At 41.6% G+C, this 21,188-nt stretch overlaps 2 protein-coding genes across 2 annotated transcripts in view; both read right to left on the reverse strand.

Moving 5' to 3' along the window:
* prkd4 (protein kinase D4) overlaps positions 1-21,188 on the reverse strand; it is a 71,275-nt gene that overhangs the window by 24,498 nt on the left and 25,589 nt on the right. The gene's annotated exons all lie outside the window — the stretch shown is intronic.
* Positions 3,323-18,054, reverse strand: klc2 (kinesin light chain 2). Its single transcript, XM_037675584.1, has 13 exons — positions 17,827-18,054; positions 17,404-17,746; positions 13,466-13,682; positions 13,195-13,384; positions 12,896-13,069; positions 12,699-12,798; positions 12,306-12,355; positions 12,082-12,149; positions 9,924-10,032; positions 9,543-9,695; positions 9,340-9,464; positions 6,167-6,224; positions 3,323-6,056 (listed from the first exon to the last, which is right to left on the reverse strand). The coding sequence occupies exons 1-13, from the start codon at positions 18,052-18,054 to the stop codon at positions 5,973-5,975; spliced, it is 1,899 nt and encodes a 632-aa protein (XP_037531512.1). The 3' UTR covers positions 3,323-5,972.

Here is a 21,188-nt window from a genome sequence, read left to right on the forward strand (position 1 = left end):
CCCCAAAATACATTACGGCAAAGACTGGTTCATCCCAAAGATCCAGTCCCCTGGCACAAACAGAGTAATGTTGTGTATGCTGTTCAGTGTCAGGAGGGCTGTGATCAGTCTTACATTTGGGAAACTAAACAGCCACTGGCCAAAAGGATGGACCAGCACAGAAGATCAACATCATCAGGCCAGGACTCTGAGGTCTACATTCATCTCCAGGCCAGAGGTCACTCTTTCAGGGATGAAGATGTTCACATCCTGGACAGAGAGGAACGATGGTTTGAGAGAGGAGTAAAGGAGGCCATCTTTGTGAAAAGAAACCGTCCATCATTAAACAGGGGTGGAGGCCTCCGGGTTCAATTGTCCCCCTCTTACAATGCTATGATTGCTAATATCACTCAGCCCTTTGTGAGTAGTAAACAGCCATCAGTGTGCTAATGATCCATTGTTAGGCTGATGGTCCTTCTTGACTATGTGAGCAGCTGGTTTTGGTTGTCAGCAGCAAACTGGTTGATCCACTCTGAAAATGTACTATTTATAAGACTGAGCTGAATACAGCACCTCAGACTGAGGAAGTCTTTCGGATGAGAGAAGAAACGTTTCTACAATTTTTTTTGTTTGTTTTGGTTTTTTGAATGTCCAGAGGACCAGATTTAACGTTTTTAGATTTTTCTATCTGGATTATTGAGCATGCATCAGGATACTAGTTGTGCTTTGTTTTGTGTTTTATATGTAGATATATGTGGTAACCTGGTTGCGTAAGTTTAGTCTTTGTTAAAACTAAACTGATTTTGTAAAAAGTGTTTAATAGATTGTGTATGCAAAATTTACACGCTTACATATTGAATTTCACTGAGTTCTTACCCTGTGTCGCTCTGTGGCATGAAAACATCTAGTGCAGTAATTAGTTCAAGTTATTCTTAGCTTAGAATTTATTTTATTTTTTTCCTGTCTTTTTTATTTTGGCTGATAAGGCATAAATGCCTCACTAAATGCTTGAGGCAACACCATGAGCTTCACTACCTCCAACATTACAGCTATCTTGTTTGTCCGAGGTTAGTTCAACCTGTGTTACATTTCCTCGTGGGCGAAGCAATCTTACCGTTCATGTAAAATATTTGATAATGTTCTTATAGAAACAATTTCTGAATGTTGTTCATACTGTGTTAATGCTACATGTTTGTCTCTTGACCCTACAACTGGCTAGGAAGCATGAGAGAAGCGGAATGTGCTCTATTCACTCAAGGAGAGCTGTTGGTCAGGTTACTTCTTGTTATGCCATTAACTCTATAATAGTTACTGAATCAAGTGTTACTTATGTAGGCAAAACTAAATGTTAAACAGCCCATTAAAATACACCAGAATGCAGGAAATGGCATCTACTTTATTCAAAATTTTCTGGACGCGTGAGGAAAATAAATAAATAAATAAGATCTATAGAGCTGCAGCGTAGTTATGTGATGAACTGATGACCAGCTGCGAATAAACAACAATTAACAGATTTATTGCCGAGGGAATATTGATGAGGACACAGCAATTTTCTAGTTAAACCACAAACAGTATGGCTAAAGTGAGTTAACACATTATAGTAAGTGACACAAGGGAGACGTCCGACACACATTTATGGCATCACTCAGCTTCAGTTCAGCAGAGCTCTGCTCCAGAACTCTTGGCTTCGCTCGACCCGATTTATTTCTCAAAGCTCACATCTAAATGAGACATGGAAGGCTTCATCTGCGATTTATGAAATCAAAAATCTACATAAAGCGTACGTTATGTAAACTTGTGAAAATTATTAAAATAGTTACTGACCCCTAAGAAATGAACGCTGATGCATCTTGAATCAATAATTTTTTTTTATTTTAATTAACATATTAGGGCCATTCCTATTTCTAGTGAAATATTTGACAATAAAAAACGAGTTCAATTTTTTTTTCATTTTGGCCCTCGGCTAGGAAAAATTCCCTATTTTGGTTATTCACGTTGCTGTAATATCTTAGTAATATTTGATGCTGTGATCTTTTTTGGTAAGCACTTTGATAACAGTTACTGTTTTTAAATGTGCTATATATAAATAAATGTGACTTGACTGTGGAACTGTGTTTGGACATCTCTGTTTACAGTTCATTAGTTAATTTATTTTAAGCATCCCTTTTCTTTTTAGTGACTTCTGTTCTGTGAAAAAACTTTTTCTAACCACTTTACACAAACTTCTTTCAGAAACATAACACTCGGACAGGAACTGAAACTTTCTTTCCTAAAACTGAAAATAAAACAAGCCAGCAGCATCTCAGAAGTTATCTTACTTTCTGTTCCTGCTTCATTCATGCTCCAGCGTTTATCCTGGTCCGAGGTTGGTCTATCTGCTGATCAGTCCATCATGGTTCTGCAGATCCTCTTCATGAAGTCTGGTGGGTTTGGTTTCATCTTGGTGGTGCTCGGCTGTTCATGAGACAGGAAGTACTCACCCATACGAACGCTGCGTTGATGCAGCGTTGGGTTAACACCCCCCACCAGCTAAAGCTGTGAAAAGTAACATAAACTCACACACACACACACACGCACACACTTTGAAATGGTTTAAACAGTTGCTGTTGATTCACAAACAAAACAAAACACTACTGTCAGTAGAAATATGAATGAAAAGAGACCAAAACCATTTGGAAAGTGGAATCTTACTTTATTGAACCTTTGAAAGGTGGGTCGAGTTGTTTGCAGTGTAGGAAATCGTATACATTCACAAGAGCTTGAACACTACAACACCCCCCCCCCCCCCCCCCCCCCCCCCGTGCCCCCCAACAGCTACAGGACTGACTCTAACCCTTCAGAAACAGCAGCTCAGGCTAAAGACTTAAAACTGTAGCATTTCCTTTTCTCACAAAAGCAAAAAGTTTAAATGGAGGAAACTTATCTTGATCTGGTTATCTGCAGGAGAGAATGGACATGTATGGGAATAAAATGTGTGGGGGGGGGAGGGGTGTGTGTGTGTAAATGTATAACTATAAGGACATTTTGCCTGAATGCACACCACACTAGGGGAGTGGTGGCGCAGAGGTTAGAGAGGTGGGCTTGTGATCCGAAGATCGCCGGTTCACGCCCCGGCCCCGACAACATCAAAAATTGTGGGTGGGGTAGGTGAAACACCCACACTTGCCCCCACCCTCATTCGCCCCACTCTGGGCCCATGAGCAAGGCCCTTAACCCCCACCATGTGCTCCCTAAAAAAAAAAACAGGTCTCTCTTGAAAATGAGTTCTCGTGGCTCAATGAGACTAACCTGGATAAATAAAGGCTAAAAATAAAAAATAAAAAAACCCTGTCCAGGTATTTTTTTGAATAAATACTTTGTTTGGTGTTTACAGAACTTTAATTTAATGTAACTGCTGTTCATTTCGTGATTTTATTTCTAAAGTTTATCTTGTCCTTATGTCATTTGTGCCTGCTTAATGAACATAACTGCTAATGCAGTATTTGTTAAGCCGTTTCTTATGTAATTATGGCACTCATTACAGACATTTCTGGAATAGTATAGACAATGTCCTTACATATCCTATTAGTCCCTATAAATGTGTCTTTATGTCGTAGGTGGGACTTATCACCTAATTATCTGTGTCCTTATCAGTTTGCATTCATTCAGGTCATTATATTTTAGGTTGTGTTGTGTGTATTCAAATTTTTAAGTTAGCTCTGCGATATAGGGCTCTAAGTAGACTTTTTTGATAGGGTTACTACATCTGCAGAGTAAGCAGAAAGTGGTGTCCCCATAATGAACCAAGTAAACTTGTTTGAAAATAGTGGCCTTATAGTTCACATTTACCAACAGGTGTGTGTATGTGTGTGTTGGAAAGATCCTTCAGCTACGGATTAGTTTCATAGATATTTCATACACAGCTACATGGTGTTGAGGTTTTGTGATGAACCGTATACATACAGAAAGATTATACACAGATAACAGGACTGTACATTATTTGCTGCAAACACTTAAAGCACTTTTCTTTCTCGGCTCCAAAACCTGCTTATTCATGTCCGTTTTACTCCTTCGGTCACTTCCTGAACTCCTCTGACTTCACTTCGTTAAAATCCAACGTCGGCTCAAAACATTCAGAAGCTGATACAAAAAAATAAAATAAACAGGATTTAAAGAAAGTTCTGCCAACAACAACATAATTCACACACCAACTCTGACAAAATGCCCTCAGAATAAATCATTCACCTTTTTCTTCTTTTAACAAAACAGTTTTTAGGACTTTCCTGAATCTGTAAGTTTGTAATAAAATAGTTGAGCCGCTGTTGATTTGGCGCAATAAAATGTGTGCGCTCAGTGGTCGTTTTATTTCTAGAGGAAGTAATTTTCTGTACATTTTCAAGTTGGAAATTTTCCATGAGAATTAACAGGAATTTAGAGGAATAACCTGGAATTAAATTATTGAAGGTTGGCCCTTAACATATGTCATAACATGTGTTATTGTGATAAACTTCATGTCAAACTCTTGTGACAAAATATATACATATATTTTTGCTTGGATATGATAAGTTTGTTTAAATTAGCTCCGATTTTCAGGTAATTTCCTACAATTACCATAGAAAATTTCCAATTTTGGTAATTTTCCCAAATTCTTTAGCTTACCTTCCCATGGAAAGTTTCTGGGATGTTATCTGAAGTGTTTTGAAACTTTATAATCATCAGTTACATCTGATGGTTTATTCTCCCCAACTCTTACAACAATCATGTCAAAATGCCCCGAGACTTCCCAGTCCACATACAAAGTAACATCCAGATAAACCAGTACCTTCAAAATAAAAGCTTAGTCCAAGGAAAAATCCAGTTAAAAGGTTGAGTCCAGCAATGGAATGTCATTCAGCTCTGAGGGTTTGGACTGATGATCCATGTGGAAAACCAATCAAAACATGACACCGAGGATTGTTTTGTGCAAAAATGATACACATACGCAGAAAATATATATAAAAAAAATACAAAGAGCTCTGATTGAATGAGTAAACGTAACTGCAGCCGACGCTCTGCAGCTGCTTCAAGTAATAATTAAAAAATGGTTTGGTGATTATGTTGCACTTCCTGTTTGATTGATTGTAAAACAGCTTTTAAAATATCTTGTTTAGACCTGAGGTGGTGAAGTTTGATAAAACAGGTCTCGTACGGTGTTTTTCTCAGGAGAGCAGCTCATTTTTTACAACTTCTTCTGCAGAACTCAACGAGCTGATGAGATCATTCATCTGGAAAACAAACGCCTCCCGTCATTCGACTGAAACTCTGAAAAATCACCTGTGGATTCCAGCGTCAAACATTTTATCTAGATTTTTTTGACGTTTTCATTCCTCAAATAAACCTTATACACGTTTCAGTCCCTCTTTCATGTCCAGTCTCCTCCTTTCTCATAAATAGTGTTTTATTTTTCCAGCTCGGACCAACTTAAACCCAGCGGAAACAAAAATAAATGTGCTATATACAAAAACTGAAATGTCAAATAATTTAAAATGATATATACATAAAAAAAGAGAAGGCAGAGAGTGAGGTTGAAATGGTGATTGTTCTCAAACGGATCGGACCGTGTTTAATGTCTGCCCCCGGTGGATCGACTTCATGCTACCTGTGGAAAAACGTGTGACGCGTCTCGCCGAAGCCAAACACGGAGCGCGTTAAATTAAACCTTTTGAAAGTCAAGCGTCTGCATGTGAACGCACCACTTCCTGCGAGCCAAAAGCACGAGGCATTCAGGTGCAGACATTCCACTTTTCCAGTAAGCGACATGCTTGTGAAGGCGTCTGCACGTCACTGAAGGATGGCGGCGGTTTGTACAGCGAAGCAGCAGCGATTGTGACTTCAAGTGTGGTGATGCCTTTTGTTTTAATGTTCTTAAAAGAAGAAGAAGAAGAAGAAAGATGCTGCAGGAGTGTTTTGATCAAACCCAGATGCACACAGCTGCTCCTGGTTGGACCTCTGACACCACACCTCCTAGATTTGGTTTAGCCAATCAGGGAGCTGCGTCTGGTCAGGTCCACGTTGCTGGCACTGAGTCCTCTGCTGTCTGAGAGGCCGGAGTTAGCATCCTGAGGAAACAGAGCGGGTCGTGTTACAGAACGACAGGTGAAAAGGTTCCTGTTCTCTTTGTCCTCGTCCTGAATTAATTAACGCCCTGTGGTGAAGAAATCAAATGTACCTGCGTGGTTTCCTCGTTGCTCTTGTTGAGGAAGTTCAGGGAGCTAGCTCGCTTCATTCTGTGCAAAAACAAACAAACAAACAACCATCATTTTAGATCCAAGTGTTAAAACAACAGAAACTATTTCTGAAACGTTTAACTCGTTAGAAATAATAACAATTCTGCAATAATTCAACAAGCTCAAGTACAAACTAAAAACAGCACAAAGTGTGTTTCCTTTACAAAACATCTGTGCTTTTTTTATTTAGCTTCACTACAAATGTCAGATTATTGTTCTGATTAGTTTCTTGCTTTATCCCCCACCAACAGAGCTGCTGACACCGCACTCTGCTCTGATGAGAAAAACAAGAATAATCAGAGAAGTTGCAAACCTGCAAGTTTATTCAGTAGGTGTGGAAAAGTACAAACGTATTTGTAATGAACCGTCATGGTAAAAATATTGAACTAGAAGTCCTGATGCGTGCTCAATAATCCAGGTAGATGAATGTAACAAATGTGTGTCAGGTCCTCTGGACGGGTTCTCCTTTGTTTCAACAACGAAGAATCTGTCCAGAGGACCTGACTCACCCTTGTTAGACTGAACTAGACAATAAATACATCACATTTATCACAGCTCCAAGCTGGAATTTACTTGTAATTTTTGAAAATCGTGTTTAAATTAGAATTAACAGCCTTGGCTGTTGCTGAGGCAAACGCACGTATGTGGGAGGAGTTCGGTGAAGCCCTGGATAGAGACTCTCGGTCGGCTCCGAGGAGATTCTGGTAAACCATCAGGCGGCAGAGGAGGGGAAAGCAGCACTTTACTAACACTGTGTTCAGTGAAGGTGGGCTGCTGTCGACCTCAACCAGTGATGTTGTCGGGAGGTGGAAGGAATACTTCTTGGATCTTCTCTATCCCACCAGCACGTCTTCCATGGAGGAAGCCGAGTCTGGGAACTTTGGGGTTGATCCGTCCATAACTGTGGCTCAGGTCGCCAAGGTAGTTAAAAAGCTCAGAGGTGGCAGGGCTCCGGGGGTGGATGAGATTCACCTTGATTTACTTAAGGCTCTGGATGTTGTGGGGCTGTCTTGGTTGACACGCCTTTGCAATGTCGCGTGGACATCTGGGGCAGTGCCACTGGATTGGCAGACTGGGGTGGTGGTTCCCCTCTTCAAAAAGGGGGACCGGAGGGTGTGCTCCAATCATAGGGGCATCACTCTCCTTAGCCTCCCTGGTAAGGTCTATTCAGGGCTACTGGAGAAGTGAGTTCGATCGTTGGTCGAACCTCAGATCCAGGAGGAACAATGTGGGTTCTGTCCTGGCCGTGGAACACTGGACCAGCTCTTTACCCTCACTAGGGTCCTCGAGGGGTCATGGGAGTTTGCCCATCCAGTCTACATGTGTTTTGTGGACCTGGAGAAGGTGTTTGACTGTGTTCCTCAGGGTACACTGTAGGGGGTGCTCCGTGAGTATGGGATTGGAGGCACGTTGTTATGGGCTGTTCAGTCTCTATACAAGAGATGCGAGAGTTTGGTTCACATTGCCGGCAGTAAGTCTGACCCCTTCAGGGTGAGAGTTGGACTCCGCCAAGGATGCCCATTGTCACCGATTCTGTTTATAACTTTTATGGACAGAATTTCTCAGTGTAGCCAGCGGGCGGAGGGATTTCGATTCAGTGTCCTCAGGATTCCATATCTGCTTAGTGCAGATGATGTGGTCCTGTTGGCGTCATCGTGCCGTGATCTTCAGCTCTCACTGGAGCGGTTCGCAGCCGAGTGTGAAGCGGCTGAGATGAGAATCAGCACCTCCAAATCTGAGGCCATGGTCCTCAACCGGAAAAGTGTGGATTGATCTCTTCAGATTGAGGGTGAGGTTCTGGTTCAAGTGGAGGAGTTCAAGTATCTTGGGGTTTTATTCATGAGTGAGGGAAGAATGGAGCGTGAGATTGACAGACGGATTAGTGCTGTGTCTGCAATATTGTGGACTCTGTACTGGTCTGATGTGGTGAAGAGAGAGCTGAGCTGTAAGGCAAAGCTCTCCGTTTACTGGTCGGTCTATGTTCCTACCCTCACCTATGGTCATGCGCTCTGGATAGAGACCGAAAAAATGAGATTGTGGATACAGGCGGTTGAAATGTTTCTTTCACAGGGTAGCTGGACTCTCCCTTAGAGACAGGGTGAGAAGTTCAGTTATCCAGGAGAAACTCTGAGTAGAACCGCTGCTCCTCCACATCGAAAGGAGCCAGTTGAGCTGGTTCAGGCATCTGGTAAAGATGCTCCCTGGGCACCTCCCTAGGGAGGTGCTAGGAGACCCTGGGGAAAATCCAGGACACATTGGAGAGACTATGTCTTTTGTTTGGCCTGGGAACGCCTTGGTGTCCTCCCAGAAGAGCTGGAAGAGGTGGCTGTGGAAAGAGATGTCTGGGCCTCCCTGCTCAAGCTGCTGCCCCCGAGACCTGACTTTGGAACAAGCGGAAGATGATGGATGTTTAAATTAGTTGGAGTCGTTTGAAATATACTTTTTTAGCGCGGCCTGTTTTGAGAACAGTGACGCTGTTCATAGTTGGGTGCACTGATGTAGTTTAGTCCCTGAAAGGCAATGTGAGTGCAGCTGATTTTGTTTTCTAACATGACCACTAGATGTCACTGCTGAGTATACACCTGGTTATTTATGGACCACGAAAATAAAAATTCAGAAAACGGTTTTATTGTTTAACTATGAAAATAAATAATGGCTGCAGCAAAATTTTTTTTAAACTTAACATTCTTTGGAAAATGTGAGAAATTGTGCCTTTTTCCTCAGAATTCTGAGGTTATTAAAGAACTCCGTGTGTGTGTGTGGGGGGGGAATTCATCATGACCCTCCTCTGTATTTAACCAGGGTGGGAATAGTGAAATAAATATTTGTTTTTTTTACAAGTTTCTATTTTTAATCGTTATACATTAAGTACCAAAGAATTCACAAGAACTCTAACAACCAGTATTAACAAAAAAAAAAAAAAAAAAAAAAAAAATTTCAGTCATTTCCAAAGTAAAACAACCTCTGCATTCAGTTTTAAATATTAAATATTTGAGCTTTGAATCGTTTGGTTGGTTTGAACACACGGAGAATCTTTACAACTGGTTTAGAGACCATAAAGAAAATACTGGCAGAAGCTGGCTCATAACTGAAGCCACACAGGAAGTAACGTTACCCCGGGTTACGAGGTTCTTGAGGTCCGCTGCCCTGCAGTTTCTTCACCAGCATCTCACTGCTCCTCCTCAGAGCTTCACGAATCTTCCCAAAGGAGCCGCTGCGACGCAGGGAGCCATTACCGTCCTAAGGACGGGGGGGAGAGAGAAACTTTTTAATATCAAGGTTAAAACTGAGACGCATTGAGAAAAACCATCAGGTTACCCCGTTCCACTCAGCGGAGTCGTCGCCCTCCCTCTCTCCTCGCTGTCCCCCCGATCCGTTGGCCCCCTCCCTGCTGTGTCGCCTGTCTCCGCCTCCAGCTGCTCCGTCTTTCAGCAGCTCCACCACCTTACTCTGGTTAATGGCATCGATACCCTGAGAGACCGAACACACAGACAAAGTTGCAGCTTTAACAACTCACGCCGCAGGAGCCTGATCTTAAACACAACGAGGAACCCCTCGGCTCCAAATCACTCCGGCACAGTTGATGAGATTATAAATCACAGCTGGAACGCTCGCGCTACATAATGGATGAACCCCGCACATCTAATCTAAGTGCAGTAAGTCTGCAGCTGCAAGTCTTTCAGACCAGCTGGACTGTACCTGTTTACGCGTCTTGCTGGCACACTCCTCCAGAGTTTCTGCTGCCTCCAGTTTGCCCTGACGACGGTACAACGCTCCCAGGCTTTTCAGGGTGGTGTTCACAGTTGGACTATTCAAAATAAATATAAAAAAAAAACAACTATTAGTCTCGTTTCTTTTACATCAATAGCGTGAAGCCTCAATATTAATTCAATTCAATTTAGTTTATTTATATAGCACCAAATCACAACATAAGTCATCTGAGGGCACTGAACAGGAACATACATTATAAATGCCAGTTCGTAAATTTATCTATCTAAGGAAGCCAGCAGACGCGTTGAGTGTTCGTTTTGTCGCAGTCTCTCATCCTGAGCAAGCACAAAGGCAACAGTAGAAAGGAAAAACTCCCTTTTAATAGGAAGAAACCTCCAGCTGAACCAGGCTCAGGACAAGTGGCCATCTGCTTCGACCGGCTGAGTTTGAGAGGAACAGACACACGATGTCAGGTCCAGATGTATGTGCAGGCATACCCTCAAAAATAAAAAATGAAAACCCTGAACATATCAAGTGAACCAGTTCATTCGAGATGTCAGAATTTGTTTCTGAACATTGCCTAAATGTGAAAAAAGTTAACAAGCAATTAACTCTCCTATATTGCTGGTTTACTGTACGACATATTTGTCAAGGGTTCTTTTAATTTTGTGTGAAACTACACGTTAGAGGAGTTATTGTAGCTTGCACACTCCCTTTCTCTTAATTTTCAAAGAATCATCTCCTCCGTTTGTTTCTGCAACACTGAAAGAAGAATGTTAAAATTATGTTTCTTCTCTATGTCCTCAGAGGTTTACCGTATTTTCTGGACTATAAGTCGCACTTCTTTTCATAGCTAGGTCAGTCCTGCGACATATAGTCCAAAGCGACTTATATACTTTTTTCCTCCTATTCATGACGTTATTTTTGACAGACGCATTAAATGTTCGTCCGAACTGACATGAACCAAAGAGTAAACATTACCATTTGCAGCCGCGAGAGGGTCCTCTGGGCTTTTGACAACTATATGTTCTTCCTCTGCCGCCAACATCCCCCCTCGCCCCATCTTCCTCCGGAGTTGTTCAGAAGCGACACAGAGGATGAAGAATTCAATGGATTCGGTGATGTGGATTAAGATCGGTGAATTCACCAGTAACTTTCTTGTTGGACTCATTGGCTTTTTATGTTAATTAAGCCTGTTCAGGATCCCAGGTATATTCTTTGTGTTATTGTTAGTTCAGATTAAATGTCTGTTCTTGCACTCTGAGAAATACACGTCTAAATAGATGCAACTTTTACTCCAAAACAACTCGTTTTGTTCCTTTTCACAAGGTATTTTTTGACTGATGCGACCTATATTCAGGAGCAACATATAATCCAGAAAATACGGTACATCTTTACAACAACAAAAAAAAAAGTGCAATGAAAAATGTAGTTTTGTCTTGTGTTTTTCTATGTATGTTTCTCTTCATCCTGGTTCAGTCACTATTACTTTTTGATCATGTCGGTTAATGACAGACAGAAAAGCTTAAATAGTGTCATAGAGAAAGAAAATTAAGCTCAAATTGTTTAGTGAGAATCTTCAGCAGAGCCAGGCTCTCTGTATATTTTTATTCCTCATCAGTTTGAAACGTCTTACATTTGCATTGCAGGATTTTTATTAGAAGCGTGAACAAGAAGAAATAGAATATAATAAAAACAGAAAAAATATACGTTAACAAGATATTTGACTTTACTTTATGTAATGTTAAAGTGTAAAAATTGGAATGAAGAAACAAAATATGGAAACACCAAACGATGATTCATAATTTTCTATAATTTAGGACAGAACAGGAGCTCTGCAAATATCTTGGGTGAATGCTTGAAAGGTTAAAATAAATAAAGTAAATTTACAGTATGTTCCCCATGAGGAGTCGTTCCTGCATCTCTGCTCACTGCTTTCCAGCAGCACCTTTGCTGATCACCGCTCACAGCCTCGCTCCGAGACTTTTGAGGTTTCTACTTAACTACAAACAAACCTGAGTGTTTTTCAGCCTGATCAGAGTTCAGATGATGTGCAACCAAAACATTCTCCACAACTGAGCTAAGAATTCTTTCTGTAAGGACTTTTAATCAAGATAAATGATAAATTATCATTTATGAAACTCACCTGTCCACTTTACAGGCCTTATACCAGCTGCCATACTCCACGTACGAAACAGAGTCCTTGCGTTTGCTCTGAGAAAAAACAAGAAAACTAAATTAATTAAACAAGCAGGCGGCTGGAGGAGCCGAATAGAAAATAGGAGCCCATCAAACAGCATGCTATATAATCCCTGCTGACCTCGTATAGCATAGCAACAAGCTGATAAAACTTCAACCTAAAGAACCGACCTTGCTCTCTTCCCTCTCCTCTGCGTGCATCCAGATCGGCTTGTTGTCATCTGTGAAAAGAGCAAATAATAATAAAGAAACTTCGTAACTCATGTACAAGAGTTGCAGTGAAGATGCAGCCAGGAGCTCTGAGTGACTCGTGATAACAAAAACACTTCATACTTTATCAGGGTCTTACTGTATTTTTCAGCCTGTAAGTTGCAGTTTTTTGCATAATTTACATGCCCTGCAACTTATTGGCTGAAGCGACGTATTTATGGATTTTTCCACTTTTTTAGACATATTTGGACTGATGCGACTTATAGGGCGGTGCGACAGGTACGGCAGAAAATACGGCATTTCATTTTTGTGTTTATCTTGTGAGCAGTGATGGCTGAGGACTGATGAACTCACTGTTGACTGATCCAAACTCCTTCTCGTGCGCCCTGGTGAGGATCTCTTTGTACAGAACCTCAGCATCTTTGAACTTGCCTTGCTTCAGGTAGCATGTGGCCTGGAAACAGACATGCATCACTTTGTTCACAGCATGTTCTAGAAAATAAAACAGTGAAGTGCAGGTTCTGTGTGAGCGGTCCACATCAGGCTCCCACCAGATTATTTTTGGTCTTGGCTACGTTTGGGTCGTCGGCTCCCAGTTTAGACTCGTAGATCTCCAGGGCCCGTCTGTAGTAGTACTCCACCTCGTCGTACTTGCCCTGGTTCTGGCACAGCAGGGCCAGGTTGTTCAGCTGCTTGGCTACGTCTGGGTGGTACTTCCCCAGCACCTGGGCCCGGCGGGGAGACAAACCCGTGAGCATTTGCAAGACAAACCCCGACTGCATGATCATTTGCATTAAAAATGCAAACAAAAATAAAAGCACACTTGCATGTGGCGTGTTTTGGCCCTCACCTTCTCTCGGATCTCCAGAGCCCTCTTGCAGAGGGGCTCAGCCTCCTTGTATTTGCCCCTCTTGCCGTACAGCACGGCCAGGTTGTTGAGGGTCGCCGCCACAGCCGGGTGGTCCTTCCCCAGAGTCTTCTCTCTGATGGCCAGGGCATCGTTCAGAAGGTGAGCAGCTTCTTTATATTTGTTTTGGTCTCTGGAAGAAACAAAAACAGCTCCAATTTAACATTTTATGTCTTACAGCACATAAGCAGTTAAAGAAACAACGCCGCCCCACCTATACACCAAGGCCAAGATGTTGAGCATGGTGGCCACATCAGGATGGTCGTGTCCGGACGTCTTTTCCAGATCCTCCAAGGCTTGTTTGCACAGCGGCACGGCGACCTCATACCTCCCCTGGGAAGCGTACTGGATCACCAGATTATGCAGCGTCCTGAGGCGAGCCGGGATCTCGTAGCCCCCCTGCTGGGCCGCCACCTCTCCACTGGGCTGGGCTGCAAGAGAAAAATCAAACAAGGCAGATATAAATAAATTAAAAAAACTGAAAAATGTGCATTCCTATAATATTCCCATATTTACCAACTCTGATTTTCATCCTACAACGAGCTATACTCATTGTTTTTAAATCTCTGGTCAAAACGAATAATTTAAGTGTGCTCTGAACAAAATGTTTTAAAGTAAAAAAGTTTCTCTCAAATACAAATAATAATCCTTACTGTAACTGGACAGAAGTCTTTATATAAACCAAACCTAACGGAAAAACTTGAAACTATTATCGTAATTTCCAGACTATAAGCTGCTACTTTTTTCAAGTACTTTGAACACGGTGGCTTATACAATACTGCAGCTAATTTAGGGATTAAAAAAATAAAAGTTTATGGGCTAATGAACTTCATGCTCCAAAACATTTAGCCTCGTCACAACTGGGTGCTCACATAGTTGCCCAATATACGTTTCTCTTGGGGGTTGGGTCCTCGTGACTCAACGAGACTACTGGTAAAAAAGGTAAAAAAATAATAATAATCTGAGCAATGAAATGAACCAATGAAACGAGGAGGAGAGGAGAGTACAGGGAAGTAGGGACACTTTATTTTCCCTCTTCTCTGTTTTAAAAGGCAGCTGTGGGATGAAGAGCACATGCTTGCACGATCAATGACTTCCCGGTAGGTTACTGTATTTTGTTTTTAACTAGCCGTGTTACAGGCACTGTTCAGAAAAAAAACATTTACAGTACATATTTGTGTTTGTTACCAGTAAGTATTTAATCAAAAGTTTAAAAAAATCTTTCTGTGTAAATATCTCATGTTACAACGTGGACACACGGTTTATACACAAGCGTGGCCTATTTATACACATTTTCTTTCCTTTTTTTAAAGGGGCGTGGCTTATATTCAGGTGCGCTCAACAGTCCGGAAATTACGGTAATTACAAAAGGAAAGTAGCGTTCCTTAAAAGATTACATATCACTGTCCACCTTCCATGCCAAAGTTTTAAACAGACTTATGAGAATGACAAAGACTAGCACTCGAGTACAGTAGAGAAAACAAATAGCAAACTGAGTCGTTTGAGTTGTTCAGAATAATTTTCTGCTGCAAAGATTAATTATTGTTAGACACAACTAGCAACTTAGGGACGATGCGTTTACAAACCAGAAAACATCTGGACTTTTGATTCCACTTAGATATGTTATCTCTCCAATGACTAAAACAATTATTGACAAATTATCAGGTCAACAGTCACGACTGTTTGATTTTGAACACCAGATGATTTGTCGTCTCTACTACGATTGTCTGATTACCCAAAGAAAAACAATCACAGATTTTTAATCAATATTGAAAATAAGATGGGTGGCACGGTGGCACAACTGGTAGAGCTGCCGCCTCTCAGTGAGCAGGTCACCCCGGTCCAAATCCTGATCCGGGGGCCTTTCTGGGTGGAGTTTGCATGTTCTCTCCGTGCTGCGTGGGTTTTCTCCAGGTGCTCCGGTTTCCTCCCACAGATCAAAAACATGCATGTTAGGCTGATTGGTAACTCTAAATTGTCTCTAGGTGTGAGTGAGAGAGTGAATGGTTGTTTGTCTCGTTTGTCTCCATGTGTCCCTGTGATGGACTGGAGACCTGTCCAGGGTGTCACCCGCCTCTCACACAGTGATTGATGGACATGGGCACCAGCGACCCCCGTGACCCAAAATGGAAGAAGCGGGTAAAGAAAATGGATGGATGGATAGATAGTTGAAAATAAGATTATTGAATTCAATAGCTCATTGTGTTTGAAAACCCCACATTTATCTAACAAATCTACATTAATTCATTTTATTCTCATTAAGAAGACAAAGTGTTTCTGTTTGCTTCAAAATACTTAAAACGTTCATTAGATTATGATGAAAAGTTTAATCAGAAACAAATAGAACTTCAAAATAATAATAAAAGATTTATCCATATCTGCAGAGCCTTTTCAAATATGTTATATGTCACCCAGCCCTTTGAAAGGTAGAAGATTGTGCTTGAGTCTGTGTGCACATTCATTTGTCTGTGGTGTTAGCAAAATATGTCAAGACTCAAATATGGCATGATTTTCATGAAACTCTGAGAATTGAACAATGGATGCACATCAATTCAAGATGGCCACCACACCTAACCAACTGCAGAAACCCCTGAAACAACTTTAACTTAGTCCAAAGAGACCATTTTATCACAAACAAAACTGGTTTGTTCCACTTTAGAGTAAGCTGTTGGGGGAAGGAAGAGTCAGTTTTGTGTTGTGTGTTTCCTTGACTGATGAAGCCTTCTGGATCGAAGGCGAAACGTTTCACCACAAAAAAAAAAAAAGAAACTGTCCAGATGACCTGACTGAAAAATGTTGGATTGTATACCTGGATTATTGAGCATGGACTTTGCTGTTTAACTGAGTCCATTTGTAGATATTCAGATAAAATCTGATGTGGTAGTAGCTGAAGATCATCTCCAACCAATACTTTGAGTCCTAACTGATTGCATCATTTGTTTAAAACTTTAGCATGCAAGGTTGCATGTGATTCCAGAGTTCCCAGCATTTCATGAAAACAAAATTCCCAGGTTTCCCTGAATTTTTTTTCTTGCGTAAATCCTGAAATTCCAGGAGATTTTTGCATCACATGAAATGCTCAGAACTTACGTGTCTTAGGTGGCAGACAATCACATTGAGAGATGACAGGAAGTATGCTGTAGCCTATAGTACCTGCATATGGCAATCATTCCTAATAATTATTTATATTGTATAAAATCAGAAACTAAAAAGTCACCAGAGCCAATCAGTAAGGATACATGTACAGTACTCCGTACACCGTAGATAGCAGAACATGGACTCAGGGATACTAACATTAATACATGTACACAATAAACCTCAAAAAGATCATCAGCAGATCAATGTTCAAATTCCCCGAGCTGTCTCTGTCTGGAAATGTGAAAGTCATTCTCCAGGTTTTCCTTGATTTCCAATTTTTTTCAAGGTATTCTACTTTCATACATTTTGCATTATTCAATATATCCTGGGGGTTTTCCTTAAAAAAAAGAGAGTCAATAAACCAAATTAAACAGGAAAATATTCAGCAACCAATAACTTAGAAACACTAAGAAGCATGAACTAAAAATAAACTGCCTGAAGAGAATCTGAAGATACTGAAACAACTGACCTTCACTTCTACTAGAAGCTACATTTCCTCTAAAAGAAGTCCTTGTAGCTCCCCGAGAGAATATTTAGACAACCTCTGCTCCAAATGAATGAACTGAGAGTTTGCTGTTTAAACAAAGAAACATTTATATTGAAGCTACAAGAAAACTTGTTCCTGAAGGTTTAAAGAGATTCTTGATGGTCAGGTCTCCAGGCTGCTACTTCCTGAGAACAGTGCCTGTGTTTGTAACTCGGTACGTTCAGTAAAAGCAGCACTGGTCTGCTTGCTGTGCACTTAATGGTCATAAGTGATGGTCTGCAGTGTTTCCCAACCATTATCCAAGGAGGGCGCCCCGCCCTGCCTAACTAGCAGAGATTGCTGCCAAGGACCGGTCGCCACAGGATAAGTGGCTTCAACCTAGCATTAGTAATGTATCTGACAAGTGCCCTGCCAAAACCAGTGATCTAGGAGAAACACTGGTTTACATAAAAGCTTTGCAGGTGCACTGTGAGCTGTTCGTATTAGATCTTGTTAAAGTCAGAGCTGAACCCTTCTGCTGATCCTACCTGGTCCCTGATCGTCATCGTTGGGGAACAGATCATCCAGACTGTCCTTTGAAGAGTCCCCTCCTCCGGTCCCACTGCCACCGCCTCCTCCTGAGTTCTGATTCTTCTCCTCGGACGGAGAGACGTCGTCGTCTAACTTCTTGATTTGGTTCATGAACTCCAGGTGCTTCTTCTCCTCCTCCAGCTGGGCGACGTTCTGCTCGCTACGCTGCAGCTTGTGCTGCGTGCCCGCCAGCTCGTCCCGCAGCCACTGGTTCTCCTGGCAGAGGCGACGCACCTGAGCACGCAGCTTCTGCTTCTCGGACTCCACGGCGCTCAGGTGGCTCGACAGAGCGATGATCACCTGCAGCGCGCCAGACAAATAAGTGGTTAGGAAAGCAAACGAGCAGAAAATAATTTACTTATAGTTTAAAACAGGTGAACCTGTGCCTCTCCCAGGCCCAGCTCGATGTCTTCCAGGTTCTTCCGGAGCAGGCCGGACTTCTCCTGGGTGATGGGCGCCTGGGTGCAGTCCAGTAGGGAGTTGAGGAGCTGGGCGTGCTCGCCACGCAGAGTCTCCAGACCCTGCATGACAGCCTTGGTGTTCAAGACAATCTCATCCTGGCTCAGTCGCTCCAGGGCTTCTTCACGTGGATACACCATGGTGGACATTTCCTGCCTTCACACGCACTGCGTTTGGACAGACGGAAACAAAACCACAAATGTTAGCTGCGCGTAGGCCTGCCCCAATAAACAATAAATCAGCTAATCGAATGATAAATGAAAATTATCGACCATTTATTGTCTTCATCGTTTCTCCGTCTCTCTCTTTCTACTGAAGACACTGGATGACAAAAAGTTAAACTCCGGTGTTCTTCACTGACCCCTCCCTTTCTCTTTAAAATCAGTTTTAACCGTCCAAAATCGCGTTTTTGGATCATGAAAAGCAGCTAAGCTGAGAAGCTAAGCTGAGAAGCTAAGCTACGAGCTAAGCTAACAGGCCGACCATGAGAAAAAACCTCAGTCTTGTCGAAGCTCCAAAATTCAGTTGAAACCAGTGTCTTTGTGTAAAAAGTTGTTTTTCTCTGCAAAAAGGAGCTGAGAACTCGTTTACTGATTTTTTTATTAAAAGCTTTGTGAGAAAAATGCTATGCTAAAGAGCTCAAACCACACCAAGCGTCCGACATTTTGAGAACCAAAAAATAGGAAAGAGAGACAACCCATGTCACGTCAAGGGGCCTCCCTCCCATTTTACTTAAAGAGACATGCTGCTTGCTCTCTCACTATCCATCCTTCGGTTCAAACAGTCATACTGCCATACGACGGTCGAAAAAAGGTACTACACACAAAAATTAACCACCATTTCTTCTTCAATTTAACAATTACTAATTATTGTCAAATTTCAAACAATATTATCGTTTATCGCAATAATTTCTGAGACAACTAACCGCCCAGCAAAATTTGTTATCGTGACATCGTGCGCGTTACATCCATGAGCTGTTGAAGATAACTTGGAGCTACAGAAGGTGAAGTAAAATAAAAGGTTGAGAGTAATAAAGCCACAGCTGGAGCACAGATGACGAGAAATCCTGAAGACACAACAGAGGATAGAAAAAACAAAACAACCAACAAACAGGTTTTCTGTAGGTCCTAGAAGTGGGTCATTAATGCATGAAGGCCAATCTCAGTATCTGCCTGCCCCACACTTGGGAGGTGGCTCACAAAGTGAAGTCAAGAAACAAACAAACATGGAAAATGTGAAATGTTAGACTGCATTAAAGCCACTAAGTCATCCCTGTTCTTTTTCATTTCTAAACAAAGAGGTCAGAGGTTAAACGATGGCTTCCTCTCCGTCTGGCGAGACAAGCCTTCTGGGTGAGGTTTGGTGATGGAGGACAGAAAGTGATAACGAGTGGATGAATTAGTTTACTGTAGTTAAAGCAGATTTAAATCAACCCCAGAGGATTCCTGCGAGCTTGAAGCGAACGCAGCATCTGTCACTGACGAGAAAATCCAATTACAGGGAGAAGCTCAACACATCCATGGAAAAGACGACGATATGGAGCTGGGAGACAATATCAAACATCACAAACTGTTTTCTGCGTGGACAAATATTATCAACTAATTTTAACTCAAAAGGAAAATAAAATAATAAAAAAATGAGCATAGAGAAATCCCCTTAAATACCCAGTTAATTCAGAAAAAAAAAGCAACCTTTATATCAAGGTTCTTTGTCATTCACATCACATGTGGTACATGAGGTGGAACAAAATTGTGTACCCAAGGTCCCAGTTACACCCAAAAATAGCAATAAAATAAAGTATAAAAATAAACAGTATACACGGATCTAAGATATAAACTAAACGAACGCTAAACAATATACTAAAAGATCTAAGATATATGCTAATAATGTAAAATAATAGGGTATGTTAAACAGCAGCCCGAACATGAGTCTACAGTGAGCGGATGGGAATAAATACAGAAGCATAAAGGCAGGAGATCAGCAGCATGGATAATCAGCAGCATGAGATCAGCAGCATGGATAATCAGCAGCACAGACAAGTCACATATCACCAAGGCAAGAGAATATAATTCATTAACCCAGAAACCTTTTCGTAAATTATTATTTTAAATACTGTGCAATAGTTTTAATAATCACTTTTGATTCATGTTATTTCATACAAATGTGAAGAATAGTTGTTATCACGTAGGATTTTTACATGTTAAATAATTAGGAAAGTCTCACAGCCTTAAGAGGCAACTTTAAATATTTGGTCTGGAGTCTGCAGTCAAACAATTTCAGATCAAATTATTGATAAACTTGTAACAACTGTGACATCATTTCACCTGAGGTACTGGAGTTGGCTACAGTTAGATTTCATTAAAAGGGTGTTACTGGTAACCACTGACGCCCCTTATTACTATTCTCTTTGGTTTGTGTCACAGCTTTAGTTTGTTAAGTTTATAATCTGTCATAATGTGCGGCTCAGTCAGGAATAGTGCTGAGACTTTTGCTAGCGGAACAACATCCATCCATCCGTTATCTTTTACCTGCTTCTTCCATTTTGGGTCACCGGTGCCCATGTCCGGCAATCACTGTGCGAGGGGTGGGGTACACCCTGGACAGGTCTCCAGTCCATCACAGGGACACATAGAGACAAAGGAGACCAATCAGTCTAACGTGCATGTTTTAGGTATGTGGGAGGAAACCGGAATACCCGGAGAAAACCCAGGCATGCACAGAGAGAACATGCAAACTCCACCCAGAAAGGCCCCCGGACCGGGATTTGAACCAGGGACCTGCTTGCTGAGAGGCAGCAGCTCTGCCAGTTGCGCCACCGTGCTGCCCATGGTACAACATACAGACAAAATGAGCTATAATCTAATCTCCCCACAAACAACAAGATTTTGTTTTAACAGGGTGGAGTACATATGTTCTCTCCGTGCATGCGTGGGTTTTCTCCAGGTACTCCAGTTTCCTGGACACCAGTGTGACCCTGTGACCCAAACAGGAAGAAGTGGGTAAAGATGATGGATGGATGGAGGTGAGAAAACTCATCTGGCTAAACTTGCTCTGAAGCTCGAGCAACCTTTTAAACAAATTAAAAATAATATTAATAAAAAAACACCAATTACCCATTTATTATTTTTATAATATTTCAGGCTGATTTCCAAACTATTATTTTCAAAGGCCTTTATTAACTAACTCCAGACATTTATAAAGGTGATATTCTGAAACATTTCAGCCAGGCTTTAAAGCCCACCTTAGCACAGAGTTGGTACTTTCAAAAGAAAAACAATGACAA

Source organism: Nematolebias whitei, chromosome 1, assembly GCF_014905685.2.
Source record: "Nematolebias whitei isolate Nwh7 chromosome 1, NemWhi1, whole genome shotgun sequence".
NCBI lineage: Eukaryota > Metazoa > Chordata > Actinopteri > Cyprinodontiformes > Rivulidae > Nematolebias > Nematolebias whitei.